The sequence below is a fragment of the Adelges cooleyi genome, unplaced genomic scaffold, assembly GCF_023614345.1.
Source record: "Adelges cooleyi isolate 19-005CV unplaced genomic scaffold, UGA_ACOO_1.1 ACOO_flye_CR_arks_rails_tigmint_CR_PRNA_651, whole genome shotgun sequence".
Taxonomy (NCBI): domain Eukaryota; kingdom Metazoa; phylum Arthropoda; class Insecta; order Hemiptera; family Adelgidae; genus Adelges; species Adelges cooleyi.
This window is the reverse complement of record NW_026096352.1, coordinates 1959399-1986803: the sequence shown is the minus strand read 5'-3', so window position 1 is coordinate 1986803 and position 27405 is coordinate 1959399. Positions and strand designations below refer to the sequence as shown.

The 27405-nt window shown below is 31.6% G+C and overlaps 1 protein-coding gene across 2 annotated transcripts in view; it reads right to left on the bottom strand.

Moving 5' to 3' along the window:
- LOC126844231 (probable nuclear hormone receptor HR38) overlaps positions 1 to 16037 on the bottom strand; it is a 29427-nt gene extending 13390 nt beyond the window's left edge. The window contains exons 1-2 of one of the 2 annotated variants that reach the window (XM_050582251.1): positions 15736 to 16037; positions 3925 to 4010 (exon numbers count right to left, since the gene is read on the bottom strand). In XM_050582251.1, the coding sequence (XP_050438208.1) occupies positions 3925 to 3945 (21 nt within the window). In that variant the 5' untranslated portion in view covers positions 3946 to 4010; positions 15736 to 16037. Of the gene's footprint in view, positions 1 to 3924; positions 4011 to 15539; positions 15702 to 15735 lie in introns of those variants that run through there. The other variant, XM_050582252.1, reaches the window with a different exon arrangement.
- Between the last annotated feature and the right edge of the window lie 11368 nt (positions 16038 to 27405).

Sequence of the window (27405 nt, the reverse complement as noted above, 5' to 3'; positions counted from 1 at the left end):
ATATTATTTATTTAAAAGAACCATATCATTTTATATAAATATATATGCCTACCTATATATTATTATTATAAGCCGAACACATTGGAATTTAGGTGAACAACTATTTTATTTTGGTTGTGATGTTGTATAGTTGTATTATTGAAGCAAAACTCCATAATTTGGCATGGCCCAGGAGAAACGTATTTAAAACACTATATATGATATTTTGTATTAATTTTGAAATTCGAAAAGTAATCGACGAAAAACTTGTTTGTGTCTATAGGTGGGGAAATATATCCGTGAAAGAGTCGTGTCCAAAAATTTTTAAAATCAATTAAAATATAATAAGGCAGCAATGTGAACAATGACCTACCTCGGGCACACGCCTATGATTATGTCCTAACCAAAGCTGGACTTTATTCGGTCATTTTTTTTATCTAGATGAAGCGTTTAATAAAATGTAATATTTTGTTTGATCATTTATTATTCAATTATAGATGACGAAATTATTGGTTGCCCTTAATTTGTTTCAAATAATTTGTTATTTTTATATTCGTAAAAGTCAATTGGACATTTTTTTAATTACTTTTTTTACTCACTTCATAAAATTTGCTATCATTAAAAAAATATAACAAATCAAAATATATTTTTTTAAAAAACTATATATTTTAAAAAGTATTTTTAATTATTGCCTAATAGCCACAAATGCTGCGGGTATATTACAATAAAAACAATTTAATATTTGTTTTTTATTGGACATATGATTTCTCATACAGCAAACATATTGAAATGTTGCCAAAATCTTGTCAAACAAAATATTATTAGAGTATAACTGTCATATAGTAGACAATATTTCGACAATTTTTCAACAACATTTTATTAAAGATCCATGTTTTAAGTAAGTACATCTCCAGAGATTAACTGACTAAATTTGTATATTGTATTATAAATATAGTTTGACTACGGAAAGAAATTATGTGTAATATTATATTATAATATTATTGAGATAGTTTCTGAAGGATATGAATATTAGTGATATTACAATATTTGTAATAATCGTTATATAATAAAAACATAAAAGTTATACATTCGTTTTTCTTGTATATGAATGGTTTTAGTTATTTTTGATAGATCTGACTTTTACTTGTAGGTAGCGGTTAGTATATGAATTGTATTATGGTTTTATATGTCGCGTATTATTCGCTTAGGACTTACACGTTTTGTCAACATGTGTTAGCACACAGTAATATATAAATATATATTATATGTAGATAGATATACATTATATTCTACTTTATGTGCAAGCGAGCTTTCGACCGATAAAATGGCGGCTTCCGGGTGTTTTTTTATGTGCATACACTGTGTACAATGTAGATTATTTTTTATAGAAACGACGTGGGTGGAGGACGAGCTTAGGGGCGTGTTTTTGTAAGACAATTATTATTATTGTTATTATTAAATTATAATAGCCGCGTGATTCGGTGCATGACCGGGCAGCAGGTATGGCGGGTACAGTGTTTGTAAGTCCGAAACGGTCGTCTTGGGAAGCATTTTGTTCATAAATGTCAGCGACTTTGGTAGCAGCTCGCCCGTAACCAATCCGGCCACCCTTACGCCCATTGCTGGTAAAGGGACTAATTTGATTATTATTATTGTTATTTTATTATTTTGCTACCTTCGTTGTTGTTACACACATGCCAAAACTAGAAAGTTCACGCACACATGACAATTCTATCAGCGCACGAAAAAATAATCTAAACTAATGAAGTAGAGAGTGGTTTACTAGATATTAAAAGTTCAAAATACGATATGCTAACTGCTAACAAAAACTTACAATACGTATTCTCTTGGTACTACATTGAAACCAAGTAACATAATATGCATTTTTTTTCAACGAATTCTCTAAACAATACATTTTAAAAATGTTCACTCCGTAGAGCTTCATAAAGCCTATAAATATATATTTTATCACATCTTATGCATTTGTGCTTATTGTCATTGATAAATGGTAATTGATAACAGATTTAGTTGCAAACACGGTTGTAGGCTATATTGGTATGTGGACTGTGGTTATAGATATAGATATCTGTAGGAAAGTACAATCACAACTAGAGGAACAGTTTTTGATAATTTTGTGTGTCATTTATTATTTTATCTTAAAAAAAAAGTTATATACCATTGTTCGTAAAAATAAAATTAAAAATAAAAATATCGCAGATTCAGTTATATTGTTATGAAAATATTGTATAGTAAATATTTTGTAAGAAAATTATTTGTTCTGTATTATAAGTAAAAATAGTATATGATATGTTATTATTAATATTATATACTATTATTAGCTCAATCTGACTTTTTGTATTTATAGCAACATTAATAAGCGGATGGTCTCGATCGTTTGTAAAATATTATATAATACCTTGGCTTAAGTTCTAGTTAGTGTTCAAGTTTCAGTTATCTCAAAAACTTTACAACTGGACCGAGTGATATCAATATTCTAGTGAGAAATTTAATCGCACAATAATGCTGTGCTTTTGTTAAACCGATAAATAATTATTTCGTTCATATCTACAACTGCAAAATGATTATAACGTATCAATATTGATTTTCTGTAATAATTATTCAGGCGTTTTTGATTTAAACGATTCGATAGAGTAAGTATTTTTAAACAATGATATCGAATATAGATCTGTTCTTTATAGAGTAAATGATACTATCATTCAGTAAACACAATACAATGTTTGCTTTTAATTACAACAAACTGTATGATAAAAACGTTTTCTATAATTGTTTTCAACCACACTCTTTCAAGAAAATATGTCACAAGTCATTTCTATAATAGATTTCAATCGTTTAATCTGGTTTTTTTACTCTTGTATACGGATAAGATTGTTTGATTTAATCACAAAAAGACCTTTTGTTCTAGATGTGTATGTTACTATATAAAATATAAATTAACAACTATTAACCCAATTGTTGATCATGAGTCATGAGTCATGACAAAGACACGCTATTAAAATTATTTTTTCAGAATTTTTATTTTATTGATATTTACGCCTATGCTTAAATTTATATACCTGATTATAACAAAATATTGTAATATTATCTCGAATGTTCACATCAAAATATTTAACTAATATAATAAATTAATATTATGCAGTGCAGTCGGCTAACTCAGAGAATGAATTAATTAGATGGAATTGTTCATCAAAAATATAGAATTGATTATAAAACTATGATATTACCATTTGAAGCCAAAACACATTTTTTTTGTTTATTCGACTTGTTAAAAATGTTTATTTGTAGATTCATCGCATTTTTAAATAAATAATGAAAATTTTGAATACTTAACATCATATGGCCTTTGGATTTAGAAAGTAGATTTAATCAACTAGTTTTTAATAAGGATCAATATGTAGTACCATTTTGAAGTTAGATTTTTTTCCCTCGTTCAGTCACGCGACTTGGGTTCATTTAAAAATACTGTGCACTATTGATATTCTATAACTGCCAAAAGCTTCTAAATAATAATAATTATTATTTTTTACTTAGGGTTAAAATTAGTTTAATTGTTGACCAGGTATTTATATGTAAGTATATAAGTTTTTTAATCCATTAGTAATTACTTTCTAACCATTATAACTACACTTCGTTAAAACAAGTAGCCAATTGTTTTTTTTTTAACGAACAGTATTATTAATTATTATTATGATTTGTTCTTGGTATTATCGACTGCGCTTTGATGCTGTGGTAACTGTCGTGGTTGTAATAAAAGAAAATAATTTACAGAAATACTAGGGATTTCACATAGACGGCTTACGAAGGTATCACGTGGGAATAAAATGTCGTCATGGTTTTTTATTGGCTCGAAAAAAATGCGGCGGGAGAACGCATAGTGAAAAATTAAGATAGTTATGGACTACCGTAATAATAGTTAAGATGACTAACCTGTGTCTGGAACAAAAGCATATTCGATGGACTTGGATACGACGAACCAGCGGAATGGTAAATTTCGCTAGAGTTATCTTCTTTTCCTGTAACACAAAATTGAGATATCACGTTAATCAACCAGCTTGAACAGTATTGATAGATTTGGTGTTTTAGTCGTATTATATTACATGCAGTATGTCCCAGAAGGTCTCACGATATCCCAAATATTAAAAACTTATTCAACTAAAAAAAAAAATAGTCAAATTTCTGCCTAAAGACAATTAAAAGAAGGCAACGCTATTACAACACAATAACAGTGCATTTTTCATTTTATTTTTTCTTAATCATGGAATATCTGTAACATACTCAATACTGAATAAACTGCAAAAAATACGCAGTTGGACCAACTATAATTATTATGGTTATTATGGGAACACAATACATTTATAGTTGGGATAACTAAATAAATAGTTTGGCAAACTAAATGTATAAACGCTTTAAATATTATTATTAATGTTTAACTAGTATTGAAAATTTGTTTAATTTAAATTTTAAATAAACCATTGAAAATTACCATAGTATTTTTATATTACAATTAAGCAATTTATCAGCTCATAAACCAACTTATTAAATAGCACACTACAGCCCACATAATTTCTTACTTGCTTGAGATTTAGTTAAGCACGTGCAGGTGCTTAATAAAACGGTTTAAGTTCTCTAGAAAATATTTTCGATAAAGGTTTTTGATTCACTATAAGAAATGATTTTATAATTTTAACGGTTAACAATAAAGCGTTAAGTTATATGCTGTGGGTTACATTTTTGACAATCTACTGTTGGATAACACAAATATAAACTTGCTGTTTAAGGAATCGGCACTTAATAAGACGAAGAAGTAGGCAAACGAGAAAAATGTTACCCGCTCAACGTTGTACTTGTTGTCGTTTTTGTAATACATTTGTCAATATGAAGTAGGTATTCGTTATCATTTTAAAATCAAAGCAAATACAAGACGGCTGATGAGCTATTTTAATTGACAATCATGCTAAACAATTATCCGTTGAGATTAATGTATACACATTGATTGCATATGCGTCCCACGTTACCGGATTTGATAAAAAAAAAAAGTCAATCACTACTGCATAATAATATGCAAGCACAATGTGTGTTGTAAATATTTGCAAAATTATGAAATTTCAACAAAAAGCCCGGAGACTTTAACGGTGTTTGTAGTGTGATATAAAAATATACATTTGTCTTTTTTTTTTGCGGTTGCAATAATCGGCAAAAACTGTTATGGCATTTGGTAATAACTAATATTCAACCGCTTGAAAGAATGCATTGCAACACACAGTATAAATTTTTATAGAAAAGGTGAACGATATTTAATAAGACTGTTTTGGCTCGCAATACTTGCTGACTGATTAAAATAAAACACACATTTCCACTAATAAAAGCACACACAGCACACTTTTTTTTTACTAACCTTTCCTGTAGGAGGATATCATGTTGTCTAAAACGTGTTTGTTTAAATTAACAATCGTTTTTATGATTTTTAAAAAAAATTAAAATAAAATGCTGAAAAATTGTACTAACGCTTTAGCGCCGTTGAAGTTTTGTGTTAACGTCTATTGATACAATGATACACTGATATACCGCCTTTAAAACGTATCCCTATTTTAATACTGTTAATGGGGGTGGGGGGTCTAAGTTAAACCAGCGTGACGGTATGGGCGGGACTAGGCGTCCCTAAGGAACATCCTACACCGTACTGTCATACATAAAATACAATAGGTTTTTTTTTATGCACGTTCGCCTTGGAAACTTTAATGTTTTGACATGCGCGCCGCTTCTCAGGTTACACGGGCAATCAAATAAATAGGATTTGATAAAAAAAAAAGTCAATCACAACTGCACCCCATTGTGAAGTTGGCCGTTTAATTTGAGATGTCTATTGTTTAGGCTGGACGCACAACACCTATTATTACAATTTATAACAAGTCTAAAAATCAATTTATACAAATTAAATTATATACTGTTATAGTTATAATATAGTAATAGTATGATATAATAATGAACTTTGGGCAAATTAATTTGTATGTTTTTTTTTTTTAGGTGTTGTGCATTATAATTTATTTTCTAATAACTCGCTCAGTATTTTTATCGATCAGAAATCACACAGGTAATGACTGCTAGGTTCGAGTAAAAGCAGTCGAAAAATGTCCAAATTAAGACAATTTTAACAAAATGTGCATATTTGTCAAATCACGGAACGTTGTAACATAATATTATATAACTTTCAGAAAAATAAAAATATATTCAATTTCCCGTGTTTGTCCAAAAAATTAATTTATTAGCTGGCATGACTATTACGGGGAATAGGTTCATTTGAGCTTACTGTGGAATTTTCATGATTATTTCTTAACTTTTATAACAAAAATATAATTTAAAAAAAAATGATTTCAAAACTTGTTTTTGATAATTTGGCCCTAAGGTTATAAATCTGTCATCCCTTACCCCACGTACAATACCGATGTAGGAATCGAAGGATGCTATGAGGTGGAAACCGGTAAGCCTTATTCGTTATACCATTTTATTGGTGTTATTATTATTATTGGTGGCTTTTATTATATTATATCACACACTAACGGTTTTGGTTAAAATAAAAATAAAAATAGGCGACATCCACGCATAATAAAACGTGTTGGCAAAATGGTATTGGTATTATACAATCAAAAACCTAATAGCGAATATAGGTCCTGATAGGGAATGCTTATAAGTTGTAAACAAGGTCAAATAATATTTGTTTGCCAATTTACTGTTTACTGCTATTTGCATGGGATAACGCGATTGTTTAGGTCTTTATACACTTATATATCATTATATAGTATACCTAAAGCTGTATGGCCTGTGTAATATAGTTATCATACACGCGTTCGACAATTTTTTTTTATGACAAACGGTTTAAAAATAGGTATATTATGAATTAAAAACAAATCATATACAATATAACTTACTTAAGATGGTCACGTTTGAATATAATTTTTGTAGTTTTTTGCCAGATAATTTTAATAATTATTTATTTCATTACAAAAATTCAAAAGTATTGAACAATTTATTTGTAGATAAATTAAATTAAATTAATAAAGCAACTCCCAGTATGAATTTGTTTGTTATCAGTAGAAAAGAAAGAATAATGGTTTGAAAAAAATTCAATGATTCGCCACATCTCATCATTCTTTTTTCTAATCTGGATTTATACAGAGTGATTGGTTAAGGATAAGACACTTATTAAAAAAAAACAAATAATTGCAGTTTTGTAGTTTTTCTTTTGAAAAACATCTTTGTTTATGTTATTTTTCAATATCATAAAATTACTAAATATTTCTTTTTTAAAGTATTTTCCAAAGCTCTATTAACTTTTGAAACTTAAACAGTAACGAATATACTTAATTAAAATGTTTTAATTGAGAACAATTTGCTGTACATAATGGCTTACTTTGAATGATTACTTTCAAACTTATTAAAGTTTGAAATTAAGGACGAGAGGAAGAGTGAAGTGTAGTAATTTTTTTTATAAAACTCAATATTATAGTCGGTAAACAAAAAAGTTGCAAGGGTAAGGGAGTTTTTGTTCGAAAGTCGTATGTTCCAATGAAGAGTCTTAAAAAATGTACCTAATAAATACTTCTTACCAATTGAGAAATTAATTCAGGGCTGAGCCATAATATGTCACCTCAAAAGTAAATCATATCATATCATTATTATAAAATAATGTTTTACAATTTACTACCGACTTAAAAACATATTAGGTATTTTTGTATTTTCTAATACAATTTTTTAAAAACAATCTACGAATAAAAGACACACTCCTCGTAATAAGAGTCTCGACTGCTATTACGGGGAGGAGATCTTACATGTTCACTCTTTTTTTCTGTTTTATTTTCTTTTTAAAGCGTTTGTATAAGTTTCGTTGAAAATTGTGTTACTACGTACATTCTTCTCATAAATATCAAACGCCCTCGTCAAAATGCATTACTCAAGAGTAATACATTTTTCATTAGGTGTTCATATAAGTACCTAGCTATAATTTTAACGGATTTAAGTTTTCAGTTGAACGTCGATGAAAATGTTTTCTCCGAATACATAGTAAATTAGGTACTCGTTATAGAATAAATATTTGTCCAATAATATTAAGTTTATAATTAATTTTAATAATGTTGTATTAATGTGAACTCTAGATAACTGCTTACTATGCTGAATTCTTACACCAAGCCTATATTCGATTTGAAGAGTTTAAAATTAAATAAAAGAGTACCTATTTTTTATTTAGTTAAAAACATTAAGTATCATTCTTCAAAATTTAGAAAAATGAGATTAATCCTTCTAAGTTAATAATTTAGACTTGATTACATTCTGGTATTGTACCCTCATCCCAACACAGAATATCATTGTAAACCAAATATCTTCTTAGCTCCGCATCGGAAAGTTAACCAAGAAATAAGATTAAGCGAGAGTTAAATTGATCAAATTAAAATATATTAAATAGTAATATTTTGATCAATATTTCGGTATTGTTCAAAAGGTAAAAATCAGTGTGCGTTTGGTTATAATTACCACCATATAGAGTAGGCAGGGTATTTTCTTTAGTTAGATTTTTGAATCGATATCAAATCGTGAGCGCTCGAGTAAAAAAGAAAAAAACTACATTTTATAATTACTAGTGTACACATTGCTAGTAGGTACTCAACAATTGTATAAATAGCCGTTAAGCGTCATTGGCCGGAGTGAATTGTGATCGTGTCTATCTCCGGCGTGACAATCGTTGCATTATTTTGTAGCCAATGCAATGGTGCAACAATGACGAGCTTAAGTATCGTTGTCTCATAATTAAGTGGTCACTAGTAAGTTAAACACACGTATATGTGTACTACAAATACGTATAATAATAAGCTTAATTGGTTATTTAAAAATTTGTCACGGGGTAGGAGGTGACATGTGATTTTTGAAGACTTTTGCGGACAGCTTCAACCCACGCCCTTTTTAATCAGATTTAATCTATTATCTATGTACAACTCATTATTAAAATGATAAAAAAATAAGCTTTATTTAAAAGAATAAATCATGTTTTTAAACTATTGTTTAAATGGTGATTTCATTAAGGATGAAACACTCATTTTATTTTATTCTTTTCGAATGCACTTTAGTTTATGTTATTTTACAGTATCCAATTCACATTTTTACCTTTTAAATTTTTTTCAAGAGCACTATCAACTTTTAAAACATAAATGGTAACGTATATTAAATTAAATTTCTAAATTAAAAATAATTTGCTGAACATTTTTAACTGGTCAACAACCAAAATTACTTTTAAAGTTACTAAAATAATTTAGCACGGGAGGTAGAGTGCGGTTTAGTTATGCGCACAGATAAAAATAATACTACATTCCACACTTCCTCTTTTCCTGAAGGTAAATAAAAAAACCTACATCCGTACCTCAGAGCAAATGTGCATTAAGTCAAAAATTTCTATTTTCTGTTTTTTTGGTTCACCTAGAATTAAATTTCGCGCTCTATTACCTGATCTACGGTGAACAACGATTGGACTATTAAATGACTAAATAGCATTTTATGACCAGTGTTAAGTCCACTTCGCTTCTAGAGCGAAACAATATCGTCTCTATATTACATGCGTAGGACCAACACAGTACAATTAAAACAAACTATTAAGTTTATAATCTCGACGGAAAATTGAATTTTTTAAATAATTTAATTTACCCATAACTTTATTTTCCTCTCTCTTATAAAATTTACATTTTGTGACTTACTACATTTTTGTTCTGGGATACGGATATAGTTTTGAGCGTTCCGATCAAAGTCAGGTTGGGTCAAAATACGGATTAAACATCCTCTGCAAACAAATGTTTAATATTTTTTACGGCATCATTTTTTTCTTCTTAATTTTCTCGGGGTCGTCGCAAGGCACGTCTTAGCATCTCGACGGCGTTATTCCGTTTCCGTTTCGGTCTCTAATATTATACTTTTTTTTTTCTCATACGCTCAAAATGCATTTTTATTTGCTCACACAAACATATATATGTATATATTACAAATCGCATTTGATGCACGTGTGTTGTAAGTGCAACAGTGCCGTCGCCGGAGAAGCCTATCTGTTGACTTACACCGAAAATAGATTCGTACCGATTTAACGTCAATACCCGATTGCCGCTATTCTTGTACATATATCTCTATACACGCGTATTCCTCTTATACATCCTATCTTTTCTTTTTTTTTTATTCACAGACGCTTGAGTGTACTAAACAATTTGCGCGCACACACACGTACACATACACTATAGAGGTGTTTGTCGGCGGTAACGGCAGCGGCGGCGGCGGTAGGTACTATATTATAGCGGTGACTCTTGTACACTCTTGTATGCCAACAACAATGTAACGATTTATTTATTTTCTTTTTTAATATCCAAAGTCAATGAACGCGACAAAACGATACAGCCGAGTGACTATCAGCGCTTAAGTGCCATGTGAATATTTTTTTTCTTTCTATTTTTCAGAGTTTACTCGGTACCTAATCCATCAAATTAATCGGACTTGACCTTTCTCGAAATTCCAAATTTCTGTTTTTACCCACTCCGCCCTCGAACGACAACGGATCCGACAGAAATTAAATAGGTTAACCGAAATATATATTTTTGAGTTTTTTAAATTACTAGGGTATGTGTATAAAAAATTAAAATTTAGCGATTTAGGGAACATTGGAAGCCAATTTGACACATTATCCCAAAAGCTTCTCGAATTTCACCAGTTAAAATTACTGTTCCTTGTAGATAGAACTTATACTAGTGTTGCATAGAACTCGTAGGAAAACATATGTAAAAAAAATTAATTAATCTAGCTTAGTAATTTAGCATGAATAAGACATACTTATATTATACAATACATGCAAGTCAAAATTATGTACATTTTTTAGTCAATATACGTGTCCGTGTTGGCGCGCAATTAATTTCCTTGCGTTTAGCTGGTTTATTACTATTATTTTTTTAACAAGGCATGCATGTTAACAATATATAAGTGTAGCACAGTTTTATTAGTTGTTTATTGATTTTGAGTACATGAAACAATAATAGTTAACAGTAAAACGACATGTTTGCATCATATATAATTACATAATATAGTTTACTAACTTAGTCAGTTTAATTTTTCTAAAAAAAAAAATACAATAAATGATAATAAAAATAAATATCGTTTTAGCGATATGTTTGTATTCAAAATAAATAAATAATGAAGTACGATCGATATGTGTACGTTACACTTATAGCTATAAATTATTATATTAGGTTTTTATAAACTCAACTATCAAGCTATTCAAATTATATTATAAAAAAATAGTAACCTTCATACATTAAACTCAACTATCAAGCTATTCAAATTATATTATAAAAAAATAGTAACCTTCATACATTATAAGTACAGCTAAAAACTGCATTGCCAAAAACTGACCTAACCCAATTACAAATATCTTGTCTATGCGAATCAATGGTCAAATCTAAATAAATCAATAAAAAACCCTTTGAGTTTCTTTTGAGTTGTTATCGAGCTCATTAAAAATAAGTTGGTACAAGTAATTTTTTTCAGAAATTGATATTATTGGTTTAAGTGACCATCAAAGTTCTTATAACAAAAAAAGAAAACAGTATATTGGACCCAGAGTTTGCCTATTGTTTTGTATAAGCATAAGGAAAAGTGTCACCACGACACAATTATTATGAGATGGCACTCGTTTAAATCTCAAATTAAGATATATATATATATTTTTTTTAATAGAAAATAGTTGAATATATTATTGTGATTAATAAAAAAAATGTACCGACTGTAATACTCGACGACTATGTACTACAGTGTTTGGGCAAAGACAAACCGAATAGAAACATTAATATAATGTGTAATTTATTGAAATAATATCCGTCGCGTCTCGCCAGCGCATCCGGACCGGTTTTCGTACACATACAAATAAGTGTATTATATTATTATACATTTGAGTGGACTGAAAAACAGGATTAGCTGCTTTTTGGACAATATAAAATGAAATAAGTAACTCGATTAGATACACACCGGCGACCGATTTTTTCGGCCGCACACGTTTGATATTTTCGATCATTTTTTTTTTTTTAGCGAAACGGACGATAATTTCACTTTTACCAGAATCTTCATCGTTTCAACAGTAAATTTGTATACATGTTTGAGTTGGCAAAAAAACAAAAAAAAAAACTTTCCTCGCAGAGTTCACCGGCCTCGCGGGAAGCATCCGATTGTAAAGGGGATGTAACCCGGTACTTAATATTCATGTACAATAAATATTACCCATATAGATGTGAGTAATAAAATCGAAAACTAATTACTACTTAAATAAAAATAAAAACTTTAATATGATTTACGGTCGTGTAGTGTGTGTTTTGTGCACGTCGCATGTGCGTTGTTTTTTTTAATGATATTGGGTAAAAAAAAAATGTTCTACCGTTTAAAACCAATAAAAAAAATAAAATACTAGTCGTTTACGACTTTATATACTATATAATATATACCTATATGCTTAACGCAGTCATCTCAAACGCGTTATAGATCAATTTTTTTTTTTATACAGCATTTATAGTATCCCATTAACTCGGTCGAAAACGTCCGTGAGTACAAATTAACTTTTATTTATAATAATGTAAGCACATAATATTTACATATATAGGTTTACTGCACGGGCACGCGACATTTTACCCATCAAACCGTTGGAAAGTGCAATTTTATAGATTTCGAGAAAATACAAACGGTGAATAATACACACAAAAAACAATTAATAGGCAATCAATTAAGTATGTTGGAATTTAAATTAAATGTGTGCATAACACGAAAAAAAATACATTGTAGGTCCAACTAAAATTATGGTTAATAAAGCGACACAATACATTTCTAGTTGGAATTACTAAATAATATATAATTGGTCAACTAAATATTTAGTTGGCCGAACTAAATGTATAGTTGCTTTTACCAACAATTTAGTTGGTCCAACCATTTATTTAGTTATTTCTATAGTTCATAACGAGAAATGTATTGTGTCCTTATTTTAACCATGATTTTAGTTGATTGTAGTTTGTATTTTTTTTTCTGTGTACACAACTAAAATAGTATTATAAAATGTATTAAACAATTTATAAAGTTTTAATTTGAAACCCGTATTGGGAAAAACAGACAAAACAGGACAACGGTAAGAAAATTTGTTAAATGTTTAGAATTAATCATGATTTGTTGTTATTTAATAAGTTGATTAAAAAAGTAGTACATCAATAGTTAATTCGCATAACAAGTACAAATCGTTGTTTGATTATTAAAAAATACAGCTGAATCGTCAAAGAGCATGTTATTAAGATTTGATTGAATTAAACTCTAACTCTATTATAAGGCTTATGGTATGTATGTATCCAATCTCTGTATGACTGTTGCAGTAAATATTGGAAGCAATTGAATTTATTTGAAATTGAAAGATTTTGTTGCAAATTTTATAACAAATTTTGTTTTTGAGATTTTTAATTAACGACAATTGATTAAGTACCTAAAAAAACATATTGACTTTGGTTATAACAAATTGTTTAATTGCATAAACGTTGTACCTACTTCAAGGTAGTTCAACATAAAATATTGGTGTTTGGTTTATTATGTTTTTATGCTTACCATAGTTTTCACTGCACTGAGAAAAAAGTTAGTTTATATTGTTTTACGCATATTTCAAAATATAAGACAAACAAATAAAATGTATAAGAAAGCGGGTTTTTTTTTATTATTATAGTACAAATTGTTTGTAACTTGGACTCGGACTCGGAGGCGTCGAACTTATAAGTTTTAATGACAAGAGACTATAGATGAAATAGGCGGGAGCTGTGTTGTACCGACAATTACTTGATAATGAGTAAAGAGACATAGAGAGAGTGGATAAAAAACGAGGAGAAGACCATATTAAGATGTGCGAAACAACGAATATGATATATACCTATATTAGTTGAGTGAAAAAAAATTGTATGCTTATAATAACGAACATTGATTTGGAACAAAATAACATATTTTTTCGTCCAATTTTTCTCGAATTAATTTGGGGTTCGCTTTAAGACAATTTTTTTGTTTTTTTTGTAATAGAAAAACAGTTTAAATAAGTAGTTAATTAATTAATATCAAAACTCGATGTGACGATAAAATTTCTAATAAAAAAAAAACCATTTTAGTTTATAAGTTAAAATTAACTTCACTTAAACTAATTAACGCTTTAGCGCTCAACCTCTTGGCTCTTTGGGTGGCTTTTTATGTGCAAAAAATAAATCTAAGTTTCAGTACGTAGTAGGAAGGTATAAATGGACAGTTTTTTAATTACTAGGTGGACTAATTTTGGTTTTTATAACAATGTATCGCTAAGAGTATGCAAAAAATAAGGATTAATATATAATAATATCATATGTCTCCTGCACGAGTTTATTTTTAATTATTAGATTAATTATTTGGCTTACATTGAATAAAGAAATAAGATTTTTTTAAACACAAATATTGACATATGTTTAAAATATCAAAAAAATTGTTTTTGAAAGGGCATAATTTAAGTACTTTTCGAGTTAAGAACCTATTTTCTATCTCATTTTTGTTATAGCTGTACTTGAAAAGCAAAGGGTCATTTTTTGTATTATTAATTAGCCTTTATTAAAAAACATTATCGCTGAACGATTACACGCTAATTGGTATATAAGATATTATATAATGACGCCAACTTAAAAATTCCAGTAAATACAACAATATGAATAATTTAACAAAAACGTTATCCATCAAGTATTTATTATTTAAAAACCCAAATACTTTGCTAATAAACATGTATAATTACATAAGATAATAATATCTCTGAACTGAGCTGTTTTATATCTAATTCTTAAAAATTGTCTATACGCCTAATACATATTAGGTACATGATGAGACGAGGCAGACCAACTTTAATGTAGGAAACTTAATTTCTACAGTTTTCATACAAGACAAAAACGATATGAAATATTCTAAGGTTAGTCACAATTAGTGTTATAATATTATGTGCTGGACACAGTGCACGAATTGGGTGGCGGGGGGGGGGACTGAGTATCCCAACAATTTTTTCAGGAAACGTAGCATACCCGGATTTTTAGGGGTAAACAATATGCCGAGTATGCTCTTTTAAGTAAAAACTTCCCCCTACTTTTATTTTTTTCCAATTCGAGCACCGGTTGTACATGAACCAAAATAACCTTCTAGGGTAGTAAGGTGGGAGGTGGACCAGAAGGGTATTCAACCCTTTTGGCTTTACGTGTTATACGAATGCCGTGGCCGAACATACTTTTAATTCGTTCAATGGGAACGGCGGAAAAGCGGACGCATATAGGCCTTCGACAACAATGTTTTTATCAAGGCAGTCTCTATGGATCGTTCGTTTAATTAGTATTAATAATATACAATACAGTTTCGACCCCGGCGTTAGCTGTTATGGCGTAATTAAAACACATGTTATATTATTAATAATGAATATTGTAATGTTATATTTTGTTGTGCAGCGTAAAAATAAATACCTTCATCGTAAAAATTCGTGACAAACGTGTTTGCGGCAACAATGTGGCGGATAGGAAAATTAAATAGTGTGATTACTTTTTTTTTTTTTTTAACTTAAAAATAATTAATAATTATACAAAAGAAAAAACACTCTAGATATATTATATACAAACACACTCACACAAACGAAATGAACAATAAAATTAATATACGTACTGTAGTTGTAATATATAGTATTATCGATGGTCGTGAGTAAAATTTGTTTTAAAACCGAAAAAAATAAAAAGATAGTTTGGTAATTAGATGTCGATTGGCTTGGATAGTTGTTAATTATTGAACGATAATTTTGTGTTGCGTTCGGGCCGGGAGAGCTGCAGAGCGGCGACGATGGTGTGTGCGCGACGTGCGACAACGCGTGTCTGCAGAGCGTGTGTGTGCGGTTCGCGTAATGTGCTAACGGCGACGGGCACACGGTGCGCGCCAAAAAACAAACGATCCGCGTACCGGACACGTGACCATCGACGACGGACTGAGCGGAATAATGTAATTGTTGCGCGCCGCGACCCAATGAGACGACGACGACGGCGGCGGACGCGAAAATCTCCCCACCTGCTCGCCGGGCTGGTCCACACGTACGGTATTCTCTCCGTGCCGGATCGCGAGTCGCGACGCCGAGATGGAGAGGGCGCGTGCCGGCACGGCTATCGCGAGTGTACGCGGCCGTCGATGGCGTTCTTCGGCGGCCGGCCGCGTTTCCGTGCAGAACGCCATAAGGGTACGCATCTATAGGTATCATCGTGTACCCGTAAATGAAAAACGTTACCGCCGCGGCCACCGACATACGCCGGTGACGTCATTGCCTGCCGAATAATCGATCTGACGTCACGGCCGTGCCATCGGCGTAACGACCTTTTGACACGTCATCGTCGTTGTACAACGGCCTTTGTTTTGCCCTAGGGCTGTCAATTCGGTCACTGGCCGTTGTCCGAGTGCGATTGCCGATAACCGTTTGGATTTACTGCGGCCGACCTCGGGAAAACGATAATTGAATAACTAATAAAGACGAAAGGTTTCGGAAAAGTCACATAAAGTATTGTGGATTTTTTTTTCACCGAACTACCTGGGTACGCTTAGGGCAGTTCGCGCTGAATAATTGATTTTTTCACATTGCGCGGTCGTACTGTATTTTCGACGAAAAGGCTAACCGTCGAAAATGGACACCGAAAACACACATTGGAAAATGTCATCGGCGCGACTAGGACGGTCCGCAGACAAGTGTTGGCCACCGATAAACTTTCATAATACATTTATGATAACACAAGACAATACATATTATGTTGTATAGGTCAATTGTCCAATAGCAATATTTGCAAAGGTCGATTTTCGGGTGTTTCGGGAGGGGGGAGGTTTTTTTTGTTAAGTTTATCAAACGACTCGACTGAAAACAAATAAAAAAACTTGTTTTTTTTTAATAGCAATTAGGGGTTGCTTAAGTCCACCTCGACTCGTCGTGGAAAATCTACGAACAATTTTCGAGGTGCATATTTGTACGAATACAAACATTAATTTGGTTCTGGTTTTTTTAGTGATTTTCTGTGCTCGAGTTAACTAGGTTTATGTAGTCTTGGTGGTTGGAAGCAAATATATAATTTTTCAGAGCATTTACCTACTTCTATAACACCACACACATATTTGCCGCATTATTCGCTAAAATACATTGCGATGCTCATGCCGTACCTCCATTCGTTGTCCCTATAGACTCCTTACTAATCATGAGAATAATTACATTTTACAACTGCACCATCATCCACAGCAGAATCGAATAGACGAGGTAATTATATCTATACTTGTAAAATATGTGTTTTAATAACAAGCTGGCGTTTTACTGTAAGCGTGAAGTACATAATAATAATAATATTGTTATTATCCGCGCCAGACGTATTTATAGGCGTTTCTTGGAAGTTTCCACATGAAATACCCTAATAGGGGCTAAGGAGGTGTTGTCTTTAATTTTTCTCCGTCTCGTTTGGTAATTGCCCACGTGGCACATGTGTTCGTCAGAAGTCCGGCCTTACGTAATTCTCATACAGGCAAACCGTTTTTTCTTTCTTTTCAATGCTGTCTTAACTAACGTCAAGTGGTAACCGGGCAGCACACTTTCTGGGAGTGCACCGTGCTAACTGCAAACGACTTAACCGAACTTTAATATTCAACTCGTGGCACAAGTCCGGCGATATGAATATCAAAGATACCAGTATACAACGAGACTGCATACCGAAGTAATGCATACAGTAACTTTCGGCTGATTTCATTTTGGCTCCCCTATAAAAAAACATTTGGCGTTGTGTGCGCACTCGCACAAACATGTTATTTTTCTTTTTGACCACCGGGAAAAAAATATCTTATATCTGCTGTATACTATTACCTACCTACAACAGAGTTTACATTACTACGGTGTTTTAATATTAAACGCTTAGCGTAGTTTGCCGAGTCGACCGAACCGAGCACTATGGAGTATAATAGCCGTGTAATATTTTATAAGCGTTTATGGTGACCCGCAAAGGGGGTGCAAAGACCGGGGGCGTGGGTCAGATTAAATAATTTACGATTGGAAATTTACGACCTCGTTCCCCGCCACCGTTGTTGGGCCAATGTCGTCCGGCCAGCTTAGGTGTATAATAGTAATATAATATTGGAAAAACGTTGTTATATAGACATTACATTACTTTAGGGCTATTTTCGGATTTCACCGTCAAAGGATACAGAAAAAAATGGACTTTTGGTAGCTTAAAAAGCGCAGCCGCATTTGTCTTCTTCTTCTTCTCCGTCTCGGGCATCAGCTTATCCCGTACAAAATATGACAGAGGGAACAGAACAGCGACGTGTATTTTGGGATAAATCAGTTAGGTACCGTTAGTTATATATGACTTCAACGTTAACGACAAAAGCTCGAAAAAGTTCAAAGTACTAGTTATATGGCAGGGATCCGCAGTGTTTGTGTTTAATGTTATTGTTTGTATATTAATACAGGTATAAGCAAAACAATGTTACCCCTCCGTTTACACACGGTCGTGTGCCAGTTGGTTTTGCCGAACAGTTAATTTTTTTATGACTGAATATTTGTAGTACGATATTATCATGGTGGACCGGTTTCCGACAGTGTCGTCGTTTTGTGTTCCTGCAGACCGTAAATCAGCAGCAATATTGTCGAAATGTTCGGATTTCTTCTCCAACCGTGTGTTCCTCTTATTTTATTACTATTATTTCCGTCCAGCTCGACGTCCAAATCGTCTTGGTCGCCTCATACAAGTAGGGCACACATAAAGTATATTCGCATAATGTATACATATATTATAATACTCTACCTGCGTTAACGCCGCAATTTCATTGCTTATGAAAAATAATGTACACGGTCAATGACTTTTCCTTCTTTCTCTCTTATGTAAAATACCGTTTAAAATTGTCTGTTAATTAAGACTGCAAATAGATCAATCATCTCAAAAGATATTTGTTCGAAGACGTACGGTATCACATAATGGACTCTGTATAGTTATAAAACAAATTTTGTCGAATAAAAAAATAAAATTCATAACTCATAATTCTGCGAGCTCACACTGTTAACACCTGATTTATCTCTTACGTGAAGTGTTAGTGCAAACTGATGGTATAGCAAGCCTCTTTTATGTCTGTTGACGGAAAAGTAAGGGATAAGAATGTAAAGTAATGATACTTTTGGGTTGTATTAGGAGAAATTGTAAAAAAAATTAATGAAATGCTGATGACAAGTCCTCTACCATGTTCTTATAGCTCGAAAATTAACAATAGTTGATTGATTAGTTTGAAAAAATCTAAAGAAGTTTCTTAAGAAAGGAAAATTTTAAACCAAAATCAAATCTAATAGATGTAGTTAGGTTGGAATAATTTATATTTTTGCCATGACGTTGTATCGCAGTATGCACAAACATTTAAATAATAAAATCGACGGTCCAGCGCTTTTAACACTGATTAAATTTTAAATCCCAACTCTCGTAATGCACGTCGCTATCAAAATTCGTGTGAACTGTCATTTCTAAATAATAATATGTGATATAGTTTAGTAAGTGGTATAAATAGTAGTTAGCTAAAATTTGATTTTTGTTTAGTAAAATTAAAACTGATAATGTATTGTAACAATATATAATAAGCTATAACTAATTGTACTTTTTCCATAGAATAATTTTACTTATGATTATTATTTGTATCGAATTTTAAATCTAATAATTATATCCACCAAACTTGTAATTTTATTATATTATATACCATATAAATTGCTGCTAACTCAATGCATAAAAAAATTATCAAGGATTCTCAATAAACTATAAAAGCCTAATTGCTGGTCGAAAGGTTTCTTGTTCTTATCCATATTTTGACTGGTAAACTTTAATGTAAACATAATAAAAATTATAACTAGTGGTCTGAAAAAAAATTGGATCATCTTCATGTACACGTTTAAAATTAAATTAACAGTTATTTTAACAGTATTATAGTACACAACGTGTATTAATTTAAATGTCACTTTTTTTTTTGGTGATAACGTTAGTTTTGTATTTAATCTAGATTTATTTACACGGTAAACACTAATAAGTTTTTTAGATTTTAATTGGTGTACTTAAACATAATATCATTATGGCTCGACTGGTTTTTTTCTAAAAAATCTATTCGATGAACATAAATGTATGTCCACTAAAAAAGCGTTCTCGATTATAATTAATTAGTTAAAAAATTAGTAGTATGTGTACAGAGAAATTATTTCTCTATCACAACAAAAAAACTAATTATGCCAGTTCATTTTTTGAATTTAATTGAAAGATAAAACTGTATTTGTTTTGAAGTATATAAGTTTTGACAGTTTAGATACATTACAAAAAAAAAAATAAATATATATATATATACTAGATATAGTAACTATTTACAGTGAATAACAAAAAAAAAAAAAAAATACAAAATATATTTCAGGTGGTTTCAGTTTTGTCAAAACCTACTAGGTATTTTAGCCAACTTTCCCAACTCCTACAGCTTATTTGATATTCATCTAGACGGCTCAGACTCGACTGTCTCCATTAACCGTCCATTTATGTTTTTATGACTAATTAGGGATACAATTTTCTATCAAATCGTACCTTTCTTTTTCCTCTTCATTTATCACCGAAAGTCTATAGCTATTGCACACACGCTTGTCTTGTTGCCGTTTTTCAGACTCGTTTAAAACCCTATACTATAGGACATAATAAAGTTTCCTTTCTATTGTGAAATTTATAACAACATAATACGGTTTTAGCTTCGATGCGGAGTTGAGAAGGAATTGTTTTTTTACATTAATGTGTTTTTATTTTTGTCTACAGGTTAGAAATCGTACATTGTAACGTACTTTATTGGGCTAAAATAAAATAAAATTCACCTCTTTCAGTTATAATAATTATTCTTAAAAAAAACTTGTGACTTCTCCGTCTAAGCTGTGCTCCGGCCCTACTATGCTGTTTTTTAAACTATTAATGAATAAAGTGATTTTTTTTTTTGACGGACTCGACCTTCCTTGTGGTAAATCCGTTGTGTTTCATTTGGGTGGCATGTTTGCCTGTAAGTATTGGGTTAGGCTAGAAAGTATGAATGTACTTTTATAATTATGGTAAATACAAATTGTACAGATTTCTTGGCCGTAGATCGCTATTGACCGACTACAATAATAAAATTGTGTAGTTTTAATTGAGTTAATGATTCATTAGAAAAAGAGTACAGTTATTCGGTTTACACAAAATCGCATCTAACTACACTGCGGCGGTTGTGATTGATGGTGAAACGTTGTCTTTGTTCAATAACCGTAAGTGTATGTGATACATAATGAATCCTGCGTGTCGTTCCGGCCACCCACCTGTGCGGAATGACCGTTTTGGTTATCATTATTATCATCACCAAACTGCAGCTGGACCATCACTTCTCAAACAGTATTCACACAAGACGCATGGCATGTGTTTGGCGGTTGTTTATAGATCCAAACCCGGATCATAAATAACATAGTTACACCCACGGCGTTGCACAAATCGCAGTACAGTTCTTTCGAATGCAACACGACAATTGAATTGACAATTCATTTATTATGTAAATATGTTTAGTACAACACACGGCCCGCATCAAACCGTCACCAAATGTGAGATTTTTTTCAAATTTGTAATTAATCGGTTTCACAATACACCGCGAGACGTTTAGAAAATGATTACTTTCAGTTCCATCTTTACCCTAAAGGCACGCATGGCACTAGGCCAGGGCCCCAGGCCTAAATAATATAATTTATGACTTAACATTTTTGTTTTGTTTTCCCTAAAAGCTTTAAAAAGCATTAAAAAATATAAATATAATATAAAATATAGCATAAACAAAAATGTTTTCAAAAAGAAACACTATAAAATTGCAATTATTTTAAGAGTACCTAAACTAGTGTAGGGCGTTAAAAGAATCACCCGTATATACTTATAAACACACACGTGTAAACCTAAATGAACACTAAAATCCGTCGAGTACAGTAACTCTACATGTTCTCACTGTTATAGATCTATTGGCTATAGATCAAAATTGTGATCAAATTTTTAGTACTACAAATTGGTACTTTTATAGCGTTATGCTGTATTTTAATAACGTTTAAAAGGATAGAATCGCGTAATACAATTAAAACTATGTTTTTATTTTCTTAAACTTCCAGGATAACAGTTTTTGTATTGTAAAAAATAAGCATTCATAAGCTTTGCGCACACTTTGATGTAATTTGATGCTTTATAATTAATACTCTATGGTGCACGCATAAAAATTAAACATGCAGGTCATCTGTTTAGCGTAAAACACATATTTTCTCTGAAAATAATTACAATTTCATAGTTTTTATTTTTAAAGAAATTTAGTTAATAATATCTTTCAGTATAATTTTTTTTTAAATCTTTTTTTGTAAGTTTTATTAACATTTGAAAATTAAATAATAATAGATACGTTTAATTTAATTAAAAAAAAAAAAAATTTGTTCAAAATTTGGACTGATTGTTAAGCAGTTTGAATAATTATTTTTATAGTTAATACTTTAGTCCGGGAGAAAAAATGAAGTGTAGTGTTATTTTTATCTAGTCGCATTATTCAACCGTACTTCGCCTGCCGTCTAAATTTAAAAACTACAAAAGTAATAACTCAAAACTGGTTAATGACTAGTTAAAGTGTTCAGCAAATTATTAACCCTGTATATATAGTTGATGTAGAACGATATATATATGATCGCAGAATAGTTAAATACAATTATGTGATTTATTCTCCCTCTTGATATTGTTATAAGGAAATTTATTTTTGCTTGTAAAGCTCGTTTCACGTTTTTCTATTGTGATACTTATCGCTGTATAACAGCTTCTAGTAACGTGTGAACTATTGCTATACTGTTCAGTCCCTCGCCTATTTCAAAATTGTGGGTTTTCTTTTCAGTTCTTGGCTGTTATTAGAGTAACTGGCAAATGGCAATGGGTACTGGTAGCTCGTTTTTCAAAATACAACTGTTGTTACTAACTGCGTTTATACATAGACATAGACATTTATAAAATATATTTGGTAATTTTTAAGTGACTGGTTTAGAACGGAGTACGTTGATTAAAAATTATAATTTAATATTACCCTAACACGTATCATCGCTGTAATAATAAACTTGTTGATGTCTGTTGGTAAAGACGAAGAAAACAAAAACAAGTCGTTATTACGCATAACAACACATGATATTGATAATATTCTAAAGCAAATATTGAGCGTGGTACCGAATTTGAATAAAAAAACTTACTATGAATATTTATGTTATACATTTTAAATATTTATACAATCCAATGGAGAACAACTACTCTTCTATACGAGTCGTCTTTGGCTGGATAACATTGAAATGATGTAAGAATTTGGCTAAATAATTATTACCAGAAATTAGCTCATCCGTCGGTGGGTACCTTTTATCATGTGCAACCTCGCTTTAATGTATTCCATATTATTGGGCAAGCGGACCGACACAGTTCTTCAATTATTAATCAAATGCTAAATTTATTTATTCAACGTACTGTGCATAACTCGTACCATGTTGAGCCAGTCTGGAAATGTTTGAAGTTTTTAAGTTGATGCACGAAAAAGTAATAATAATTCAGATGAGAGTTATTATTATAGTTAGTTGGGATTTCTCCTCGGATGTCGCCCGTTATGGAATTTTTTAACGTGAACTGCAGTGTATCGTATTCGGTTTTCTTTCACTCGCCACTTGTATAATGTAATATGTATAAAGGTATGCATTAAGTGTATGTACTGGGGACGACGACCCGAGCGACGTCCCTATTCTAATTTTTATATGTATATATATTTTTTTTGCCTTAAAATTCGTAGACTGGTTTGGTTTTTTCCGCTCTCTTCTTCACTTCGCAGCCGTCTCTCCATCTCTCTCTCTCACTCACTTAAAATCGTACAAAATATACAAAACTTACTTGTTATTATTATTTACCGATGTTGCGTTTACTTGTAGCTCACCAACAGCAGCCGTCATAATCTTTTTTTTTGTGCGAATTCAGAGAACACACACACGTACGACATGCATATTACGGTATGAAGACGTTTAAATGTCTAAAACCCGTTTTATCTCAACTCGACTGTACAGGATCAACAGAACTAAAACAATTAAATTATTTCAATATTTTGCCACAGTAATTATAATTATTTTTATTCATTTTTCGTACGTTTATTTTGAACATTGCATAAATTTCAGGTACCTATTGCTTTTAACGAGGTGACCAATATTACTAAAGCAAATTAATATTTTCTATAATTTGTTTATCAAATGTAAATCATGAAAACACAACAGTTATTTTACACAACAATTTTTTTAGCGATACAGAAATATACCATCTCATGATGGCAGCGTTGGGCCTTCATGGCTAAAGCTACACGATGATGAATATAAATGAATCGGTCATTTTTGAAAAATGACACAAGTCACAAAATCAAAATTTTACACTAGCCACAAAAAACTTAAAAAATTCAACTTATTTTGCATTTACACCTATTTACTAATTTATTTATAGGATTTCATTTTTGAAAAATTGGTGACTTATGTTGTTTTTGAAATGACCGATACAAATTTACAATTTGTTGAAAATAAATATGTAAAAGGTATCTAATTAGTAGCATTGTAAAAAAAAGTTAAAAAATAGAAGCACTTTCCACTGAGAAAAATGGAAATCATTGTACAACGTTTATTGTATAATTGCTTAATATGTCGATAAAAGAAATACAGAGAATTTTTTTTTTACTGAGAAATTATTTTCTAGTAGCCTGGACGAAGAGTAATTAAAGGGCTCAGTGCAATAACCATGTAAGTTGACGTTTTAAAATTGTTCAGGACAAAAGAAAATCCATTGCCCCCCCATTTAGCATTATTGGCGGGGAAAGATACGTTTTGTAATATCTTTGTAGGTATTATTTCGATTTTTCTGTTTGCTCCACCAAATTGTAGATAATTTTTCCATGAAAAAAACATTTTTAATAAAATTGGACTTACCACGTTGTTGCACTGGACCCTTCAATTTCTCGGCTCGAACTTAGTTGCCACTCCAACCTTGTGGATGGTCGACTATTCGAGAAAACTCAGTGTGCTATACTATGTAGTTTTATTACATCTCTGGTTTCAGCTTAGGATTTCGGTTTTGGTTTTAAAATTTCTGTTGATATATTGAAATTTACAATATTTCGCTACGCATAATCTTGGTCGGCTAAACTGGCTAGATTTTTGCGCTAATGCAATGTACGTATGTTAACATGTAGAGTACGTATTGTCTTCCCGTTTAATTTATCTTCTCGTTAGTAGTGTTTTTTTTTTTGTACCGTGGAAATTGTTTTTCTCTATGCAGTTTATTGATTTTTTATTATTGTTTTCTAGTGTCTTTTTTTATGTGTGTGTGTGTATGTGCGACCGCTGTCGTGTGGATCCACTCGATTTACTGGTTTCTACCGGTTGACCCACTGCCAAAATGTAATATGTACACGCATAAATTATGCTTAGTGTATGCGCACACGCGATACCGGTGCATCTTTGCAGTCTCCTCGCCCAGTAAATGTATAATAATAATATTATTATTATTAATATATACATGCGCGCGATACGCCATTTACTGCGGATCGCCCATAAGTGCAGTCGTGACAGGTAAGAATAATTTTTACCGATTATTCTTGTTTTTTTTTTTTGTCCAAAGAGCTTGAAGATCTTAGCAAAATGGACAAAAATAAAGACACTCGCATACGATACTTCTTACGGAGGCTAACAAAAAAAAAAAGAAAAACCCACTAAAACCAGTCGGATTGAATTTTAACGCGTTTTCGCCCATATGTGTGTGTGTAGTTTTTTTTTACATTTATAATATTATGCTCTTTTCGCCACCAATTCGTTATTATAAAGTATATACATGCGGTTCTTCTCGTGCGATTGGATTTATCGGCCACAGACTATAATATAGGACCATTGCACGGGCACCGAAACTGGTTATTTTCGGCGTATGTTTTCTTCACGGATGGACATTTTTTTTTTTTGTTTACTCTTCTTCTTCCCAATACCGTTATTGCGTGGCTTAAAAAAACATATGCGTAAAACACACAAACGAGTCACTTGGAAAAGTGACGGACTTTCAAACACATATTTTTGTACACTTTTCAATCATTAATCATTGATTGCGCGCGAGGGTCAGTGACCCGTCGAGGAAATGGTTAGGTTCCTACACGTTAGTATAACATCATCGTCTAGCATTAGTATAAGTAGATTGTATTCAGAGTACATTATAGTATATTATAAGGGTGGTCCTCGGAACAAATGAGGCATCGCGTTGGATGGCTATATCGTTCCGGTTTAAATGAGATGTGTACATATCTGACCTTTGTAAGTTACCTCAAAATTTGTAATTTTGTTTTGTAAATTTTATTCCGAATGCTTTTATGTAAATCCTTATGAATCGTTGACCATATATACATAAAACATCGTATGTATAATATTGAGTGTATTTGTATTGATTGTACACCATTGCGTAGGAACTAATATGTTATATATTACAATTTTACCACTATATAAGAGCTAACATATCCAAATATTAACCGTATGCATATTTTTACTCGTGTGAGAAGTCTCGTGTGAGAACTGTCCAATGGGGTGATAATATTACAATAAATATGTTAGTCAAATTGCAAAACACAATATTACAATTATTGTATTGATGGGATTGTACGAATGCGCGCCATCATTTTATCGAAATACCGATAAGAAAATCGATTACCGATACTTAGGTAGGTACTCGCTGTCGGTCAGTATATTATTTCTCCAACGTCTTCCATGTAGGTTAGCTGGTAAATACCTGCTGGTGTTCGATGGCCGGTAGATAGAGTGTTGCCAAAACCGCGGGTGACAGAAATCGCCATAATGACATTATACAGTCTTTAATGTGTACTTGTTATTATGAGCTTTAGGTATTCTTCGATCGAGCGCCGGGCCGGTGGTAAAATTTTGGAATTTATCTTACTCTTGGATCTGCGCATGTCTGTCCGATCGTTTTGTCTATGCCGTGGCCTTATGCCAAAACATATCATCATAATTCATAGTCCACCGCAGCTGCCATTATTGTAATTTGACAACTATACGGAAACGCCCGGAGGAAAGTGAAGTTTATGTGTGCTAGGGCGCGCGCACGCGACAACAACTAGTTTTGTTTGATAAAATATATACTTAACAGACGTCAAGATGGAAACGGTTCGCTGGTAATACATATTATACTTATCCGGAAAGACGATATTAATATTTTAGCCTGCCGACGACCAAAT